The sequence below is a fragment of the Nansenia antarctica genome (genome assembly GCF_963989245.1).
Source record: "Nansenia antarctica genome assembly, chromosome: 16".
In the NCBI taxonomy this organism is placed as follows: domain Eukaryota; kingdom Metazoa; phylum Chordata; class Actinopteri; order Argentiniformes; family Microstomatidae; genus Nansenia; species Nansenia antarctica.
Window position 1 is genome coordinate 1,526,410 of NC_137686.1, and position 8,591 is coordinate 1,535,000.

General features: G+C 50.8%; 1 protein-coding gene across 1 annotated transcript in view; it reads right to left on the reverse strand.

The window, feature by feature from the left end:
* Positions 1-1,199: 1,199 nt before the first annotated feature.
* Positions 1,200-8,591, reverse strand: part of agap3 (ArfGAP with GTPase domain, ankyrin repeat and PH domain 3) — a gene marked incomplete at both ends in the record, with an annotated part of 219,861 nt that continues 212,469 nt past the window's right edge. Inside the window, 3 exon segments of the mRNA XM_080546686.1 lie at positions 1,200-1,295; positions 1,298-1,453; positions 2,697-2,952. Coding sequence (XP_080402812.1) covers positions 1,200-1,295; positions 1,298-1,453; positions 2,697-2,952 — 508 coding nt within the window.

Here is an 8,591-nt window from a genome sequence, read left to right on the forward strand (position 1 = left end):
CACACACACACACACGCAGACACACACACATACACACACACACACACACACACACACACACACACACATACGCGCACGCACAAGTCACAGCAACAACAGCAGAGCTGCTATCCAGGGTAGTGATCTAGGGGTTGGGGGACCTCGGGGTTTGGCCACAGGGGGTGATGTCCGTGTGGTTTTAGAAACGGGGCGAGGGTTTATCTGTGTCAACACACTTCAAACCATCTGAAAATTACTCCAACAAAGATGTCATAATGATACAATTTCCTCCTTTCAATCACCTTCCTGAATGATTTCTGATTGAAGAGGCATCTTTACAAATCCAGTCGGCTCGATTGGTCATAAAACAGCATGCCTCTTAATTCCTTCTAATCACGGATGATTTGTAAGAGGAACATGATAAGGATGGAAGAACAAAATGCCTCACATTCTACCAAAATGCACAGTGCAATCATGTCTTTTATGTCCGAATGATTTGAACCTTAAAAGAACACAAGTGCCTTTTGAATCCTCCAGGCTTTTCATTTAGAATTGTTTTGCTTTTGTATATGAATGGTATGTGAAGAGTTTGACAGCCACATGTACCGCAAGTTGTATTTAACTGTTATGGGGAACCGTAATCGCTGGTAGTTCAAATAAAACAATTCAGCAAACTGTTCTTAACATATGAATCTTTCCACATTTTAGGCTATGGAAGCATGAATAGAGGGAACCACTCATTTCATAATAAAAACAAAGTTTGGCTCTAACAGAGGAAGACATGAAAGGAACTGTTTAAGCGTGAAACAAACATTTTTAAGAAGGGGTGGAAACCAAAATAGGACCACACTTGAGCTATTCATTTGGTTGATGCTTAATAGTAATAATAATTTAAAAAGCTTAAAGCTTGTCATGATCATTTCTGACAGAGATGTACCTCTGATGATATGAGTGGAAAAAACCCAGAAACAAAACAAAGAAACAATATACAACGTCCACCAGGTCACACCCACTCCCTCCCTTCAGCATCGTGGAATATCAGTCGCCTGTCCGTCGCTCCACCGCTATTCTGCCTTAGGTGACACCGTACGAAGCAGGGGGAGGAGAGTAGGGTCGCTGGGTAGTGTGGTGGTGGTGGTGTGTGTTTGGGACACACTGTGTGTGTGTGCTCTGTTCCTCTTCAGCCCCCCCCCCTCCCACCCCCCCCCCCACCCCCCTCCCTACATAATGCTGACACTGCGGTTGAGCTCACACTGGGCGTTGTTGTTGTTGACGTTGGGGTTGGCGTTGCGGAGGCTGGCGTTGGGGGCGGGGGGGGGGCACCGAGGCCGGGGGGGGGGGGGCCGGAGGAGGAGGCGTCATTGGGGCAGCCGTGCTGCAGCAGGATGTCAGAGCACTCCTGGCTGCCCGCCCGCCGGGCGTAGGACAGGGGCGTCTGGCCGCGCGCGTCCCGGCTCTGCACGTCCACGCCGTACTGAAGGAGAAGAGGAACAACACATAAAACACTGTGGCCTGGGGTGGTCCAGTGGTCTAGCACCATGGCCTGGGGTGGTCCAGTGGTCTAGCACCATGGCCTGGGGTGGTCCAGTGGTCTAGCACCATGGCCTGGGGTGGTCCAGTGGTCTAGCACCATGGCCTGGGGTGGTCCAGTGGTCTAGCACCATGGCCTGGGGTGGTCCAGTGGTCTAGCACCATGGCCTGGGGTGGTCCAGTGGTCTAGCACCATGGCCTGGGGTGGTCCAGTGGTCTAGCACCATGGCCTGGGGTGGTCCAGTGGTCTAGCACCGCGGTCTACAGTGCACACATATGCCCATGTCGGCATAGGTTCGAATCCGGCCCATGCCCTGCTGACATGCCCTCTCTCCCTTCTCCTCCTTACTTTCCTGTCTGCCTTCATATTTGTCCAATAAGATGACAAATATGAGTGGGACTGCCCCACTCATATAACTTAAAAAAAAACACTGAGGAATAAAAAAGTAGGAAGCTCGGACTCGTATGACTAAATCACCTTCCGTTCCCATGACAACACGGGCCAGCGACTAGCAATAAATCAAACAATCGTTGGCACGCCCCCCCCTCCGTATGCAACTCTCTTACGCTCAAACTCTTGTAATTTTGTAAGATGTGCCTTTTAACAGGCACTTTTATCCAAGGCGTGCATCAACGTTTTGTGTAGACTGTGGTCAAAGTTGGAATTGATTTCGTAAAACCTTCGCCGTCCTCTACCGACGGAGCGACACTGACCATACTAACTGCGCCCCGGGCCGATGTAAAAGTTGGATGGGGGGGCGCATTATAAATAAAATTAACATTAACATTAACATTAACATACCCTTTAACACTAGAACAGCCATGGGGGCGGTCATTTGACCCTGTGAGTAAAAAATCTTTGCACTCGATCACATTTCAGGACCCTCCTTTCATGACTTTTCCTAGATATGTGCGTTCTACCACCCGGTATCCTTACATTTTCTAAATCACATCAGGATAAGCTAGTATAAAGCTATTTTGCAGTTTTTCTGTGTAGGAGGTAGGCTAATTTACAAGACGCCAACTAGTGGTCGTTGTGTGTAAATAGCAGCTTCCCATTGTAAAGAGGCGGCTCTTATAGTAGGTAAAAAAGGCATGGCTGTTCTAGTGTTAACCCCACCCCCCCACCCCTAACCCTCTCTCTCTCTCTCTCTCTCTCTCTCTCCCCCCCCACCCCCGAAGCTCACCCAGATCAGCAGCTGTGTGATGACCACGTTAGCCATGGCGCAGGAGAGGTGCAGGGCGGTGCGTCCGTCCCCGTCTCCGTACGTCTCGTTCACCTCCTCCTTGGTGCCGTGGGCCAGCAGCAGCACCACCAGGCGCAGGTCGTCCTCCACCACCGCCCGCAGCAGCTGCTGGCCCAGGGGCACGTCCGACCCGGGCAGGCCCACCAGGAACAGCTTCTGCTCGTACTTGGCTCGGATCCAGCGCTCCTTCTCCTCCCTGTTGAGACAGAGAGGGAGCGTTGAGAGAGAGAGAGACAGAGAGAGAGAGAGAGAGAGAGAGACAGAGAGAGAGAGAGAGACAGAGACAGAGAGAGAGAGAGGAAGAGAGAGAGAAAGAGACAGAGAGAGACAGAGAGAGAGAGAGACAGAGACAGAGAGAGAGACAGAGAAAGAGAGAGGAAGAGAGAGAGAAAGAGACAGAGAGAGACAGAGAGAGAGAAAGAGACAGAGAGAGAGAGACAGAGAGAGAAAGAGACAGAGAGAGAGAGAGACAGAGAGATAGAGAGAGAAATAGAGAAAGAGAGAGAGAGAGAGAGAAAGAGACAGAGATAGAGACAGAGAGAGAGAGGGAGATAGAGAAAGAGACAGAGAGAGAGAGAGAGAGAGAGAGAGAGACAGAGACAGAGAGAGAGACAGAGAAAGAGAGAGGAAGAGAGAGAGAAAGAGACAGAGAGAGACAGAGAGAGAGAAAGAGACAGAGAGAGAGAGAGACAGAGAGAGAAAGAGACAGAGAGAGAGAGAGACAGAGAGATAGAGAGAGAAATAGAGAAAGAGAGAGAGAGAGAGAGAGAAAGAGACAGAGATAGAGACAGAGAGAGAGAGGGAGATAGAGAAAGAGACAGAGAGAGAGAGAGAGACAACAGCATAGGAGAAGAGAGACAGCGACGCTAGGCGAAATAAAGCGGACCTCCCCGGTCAAAACGGTGAATTACCGTAAACGGGTTATTTTTATTCACGACCAGGTATTTAGGATGTAAAACGCAACTGGTGTTGGGGGACCCAAGAAACACTGACATCGGAGAGAGAGAATGACGTTTTCGGGGAACTCGTCGTCCGAACCGAACATCAGCGAACTGGTAAAAACCGATCATTCGGAACATTCCTAAGTAGTTCTACGTCGTTCTAAGTCGTTCTTCAATTAGGACAGCATTAAAGAGGAGGGCACAGGAGATTATGTTCTCGAACGGGTGTAGAGAGGGAACAGAATAGTGAAGGGTCCAGATTTGCTGGCCCGGTCTCCCACCCACCATCTCTCCCAGTGATTATGGTCTTGCAGCAGGAAGGGTTGCAGCGTGGCTATCTAAAGGTTACACATTGTGAACAGCATGTCTGCCGTGGACAATACAGGACGGGAAGAGGGGGGGGGGGGCATGTTTTTTATCAGTTGTGACAGCCGTCAGTCTCCTCTGGTGTCTTCTCCCCCTACAAAAGCCCTTCTCTCCCTGGCCCCGGGGTCCCGGCCTCCCCGGGGGAGGGTCCGGGGGAAGCAGCCCGATCGATGGGGCTGAATGGCAGCCAGAGAGGAGGGGACACGGTGGAACCGGCCGCTCCTTCAGTTCGGGGGAGGCAGAGAAAGGAGAGAGAGCTCTCTCTCTCTCTCTCTCTCTCTCTGCTGCCAGTCAGAAGTCTATCTATCGCTTCCCATCTTGACCCTCCTTTTTACCCCCCCCCCCCTCTCTTCCCCACACACAAACTGTCCAAATAAGGAAAGGAATATCAAAATCAATACGTGAATGGCGGAGCATTGCTCGGTGTCGCGCTCGACCCTGTGACCCGACCGGGCGGGTGTGATAAGGGAGGTAGAAAGGGGCCGTTGTTTGGGTTGTCTGGGTTGAGTGACAGAGAGACGGGGGCTTGCGCTGATAGGGGCAAACGACTTTGCTTGGTTCGAGTGACAAGACCCCCTTGGGACGAACCGCCAATGAGCACCGGGCACGACGGCGTCACTCCAGACGACTCTACGACCAGCCAGTACGCCTCGTAACGGACCTCTAACACACCTACAATAACCATGACAGTCAGGTGTCTAACACACCTACAATAACCATGACAGTCAGGTTACCGTCAGGCCAAACTCCCACATCAAATGAACGACGGAAAAAACAACAACGAGAAAGGAAGTGTTTGAACACCGTCGCTAAATATCATGACTTCATAACATAATGGGCATTTTCATTACAGCAACTGCGATAATAACAACAACAACAACAGCAGCAACAACAACAACAACAACAACAACAGAAGCGGCAGTAACAGTTGACGTTGAAGGAGTAATAATAATAATAATAATAATAATAACTTTTGATTTGTATAGCGCTTTTCTTGCAAACGTTGCAGCTCAAAGTGCGCCAATCATTAAATAATCACAATTTAATTATTTAGTCATTTAAAGGCAATATTAAAAAGATGGGTTTTTAGTCTTGACTTGAACATATGTGCTGAGGTTGCATCTCTAATGTAAACTGGCAGTGCATTCCACAATCTGGGTGCATAAAATGAGAATGCAGCCTCGCCAAATCTCTTCTTTTGTAGTGAAAACCAGCGTCAGAAGACCTGAGAGCTCTATTGGGCTGATATGCTAGCAGAAGACCTGAGAGCTCTATTGGGCTGATAAGCTAGCAGAAGACCTGAGAGCTCTATTGGGCTGATATGCTAGCAGAAGACCTGAGAGCTCTATTGGGCTGATATGCTAGCAGAAGACCTGAGAGCTCTATTGGGCTGATATGCTAGCAGAAGACCTGAGAGCTCTATTGGGCTGATATGCTAGCAGAAGACCTGAGAGCTCTATTGGGCTGATATGCTAGCAGAAGACCTGAGAGCTCTATTGGGCTGATATGCTAGCAAAAGATCTTTCAGATATTCTGGTGCTGCGCCAGTGAGAGCTTTATAAACAAGCAGAAGGATCTTGAAATCTATTCTGAACTTAACAGGAAGCCAGTGTAGAGTCTCTAAAATAGGAGTTATATGAGCCTCATTATGACCTCAACAATAGCAGCTAGCTCCTCGGATGAAGGCCATCCCGACTCATACAGTACCAGTCAAAGGTTTGGACATACTTCCCCCAGCTGCCAGGCCCGCTGCGCACAGTGCTCCATCTCAGCCCTGGCCCCACATTAGCCACAGGGGTTAATCACCTGGGTGACAGGGGGCAGCAGTCGTCAAAGCCAAGTGCAGAGTTTGATGTACAGTAAAACCACCATTCCTAACCCTATCCTCGTAGATAAAAAATGCTTCCCGTGAACTCTTACTGCCTTGTCACCAATTAGAAGACCATGCCATATACACCGGGAGACGTGAAATGATGGCTCATTGACTGAGGGGGTCCTTTAACAAGTCCTCACAGAGCTCGACACAGAAAACTAGACCAGAGCTCAACTCTCCCTCAGCATTCCTGAGGAATTCCTGTCGATTCAAATTCGGAAAAAGGATCGCTCGCTTTTCTCTTTTTTTTTTTCTCACTGCATAAATAAATCTTTTCTTAAGGATGGGGGGGTGGGGGGGGGGCGCTAGGAAAGCAACAATGTAGCCCTAATGGCAGGCGATTGCAGCAGCCAGCAGTTTTATGGTGTAAGCCCCTCCATCAAACCGTAGTCCATCATTATGTGTGGACAAGCCTGTTAGTAGATCAATGGGCCCCAGAATCAGTGGAGTGCTCTGGGTAGGGGGGTGATAGCCCTCCCCACCCCCCTTGTTTCCGGGCAGAAAGAATCAAGACTTTGAAAAAACATGTCCTTTTTTATCTGAGGCCCAGAATAAATGATGTGTGAAAAACTCCTATATGCTCTAATTACTAATCGTACACGTCAACGTACTACCTCATAACGCTTTAGTAGGAAACTGAAATTGGTTGGAAACTCACTGAGGCGAGGCGGTTGGTGAAAAGTTTGTTTCAGAAAGCTGAACCGCTGAATGGGGTCCTGAGTCAGGGAGGGCTGGTGAATTGACATGAGCTAAATGAGGCAGAAAGTTAGCGCCAAGACGTGAAACAAAAAGGCTGAGGAGAGCCATTAAGAAGATGTCAACCTCTCCCAAAAAGACTTCCCCAGAAGCCACTTTGTTAGCCTCTGCTAGCAACAAACTCAAGCCTCGAATTTGTCTTTTTGCCCCCCCCCCCCCCCCCCCCCTGAAAAAAACCTGGTAGTTATGGTCCACACTAACTTTAAACTTTAAAAGACTTCCGTTTAGGAAGATGAAAAGCTGAGCCTAGGCAGCGGTGTCTCAGATTCCACAGCGGCTGCCACATGAAAGGTGGGAGTGTGAAAGGAAGTGGAATAGTTATCCCGCCTCTGTCTTTTGTTTGAAATAGAACAACAATCCAAACAGAGGTAGGGGTTTAGGCGGTCGGGGGGGGGAACTGAGACCCTTGAAAAGGACACTTCCTCTCCACAGGAGGAAGAAAAATAAAATCAGCAGATTTAGCATGTCAAAGAGGGGGAAGAGGGAAGGAAAGGGAGAGGAGATAAGAGAGTGAACTTTCTCAGCAGGGGATGATATTCAAGAAATCAAGACCACGGTTACCCAACCACACACACACACACGCCCTACACACACACACACACACACACACACACACACACACACTCACACACACACCATGATAGGGCCCTACACACACACGCCCTACACACACACGCACACACACACACACACACACACACACACACACACAGTCAGACAAATGGACTCACTTGCACACACACACCCACACATTATGCGCACAAGCACACACCAATATCCCCACCCCTGTGCTCATGCTTGCTTCAAATTCCTTGGTTGCTCAGGGGACAGAGGGGACACACAGATCTGAATGAAAACCTCTGTCTAGGTCTCTATGAACCATCAACAACTAGTGTGTGCTGTGTTTTCCCTGACCCCCCGAGCCAACAGTGATTCACTTTCTTAACTTTCTGTCCAAAAGTTTGATCCAATTCTAAGCATTAAAAGATGATGGGGTCACCAAAGGTTTCTCTTCCACAAAATCGACTAACATCAAGTCAAATGATTTTCCTTTTCAAGCACGCAACCCAGGCCCCATCGACCCAGCCCAGCCCCCATCGACACAACCCAGCCCCCATCGACACAACCCAGCCCCCATCGACCCAACCCAGCCCCCATCGACGCAACCCAGGCCCCATCGACACAACCCAGCCCCCATCGACGCAACCCAGCCCCCATCGACGCAACCCAGCCCCCATCGACCCAACCCAGCCCCCATCGACACAACCCAGCCCCCATCGACGCAACCCAGCCCCCATCGACACAACCCAGCCCCCATCGACACAACCCAGCCCCCATCGACGCAACCCAGCCCCCATCGACGCAACCCAGGCCCATCGACACAACCCACCCCCCACAACCCAGCCCCCATCGACACAACCCAGCCCCCATCGACGCAACCCAGCCCCCATCGACACAACCCAGCCCCCATCGACGCAACCCAGCCCCCATCGACACAACCCAGCCCCCATCGACACAACCCAGCCCCCATCGACACAACCCAGCCCCCATCGACACAACCCAGCCCCCATCGACACAACCCAGCCCCCATCGACACAACCCAGCCCCCATCGACACAACCCAGCCCCCATCGACACAACCCAGCCCCCATCGACACAACCCAGCCCCCATCGACACAACCCAGCCCCCATCGACGCAACCCAGCCCCCATCGACCCAACCCAGCCCCCATCGACCCAACCCAGCCCCCATCGACACAACCCAGCCCCCATCGACACAACCCAGCCCCCATCGACGCAACCCAGCCCCCATCGACACAACCCAGCCCCCATCGACACCACCCACCCCCCCACAACCCCCCCCCCCATCCACAGTTTAGAACGGCAGCGTCAGACGCTGA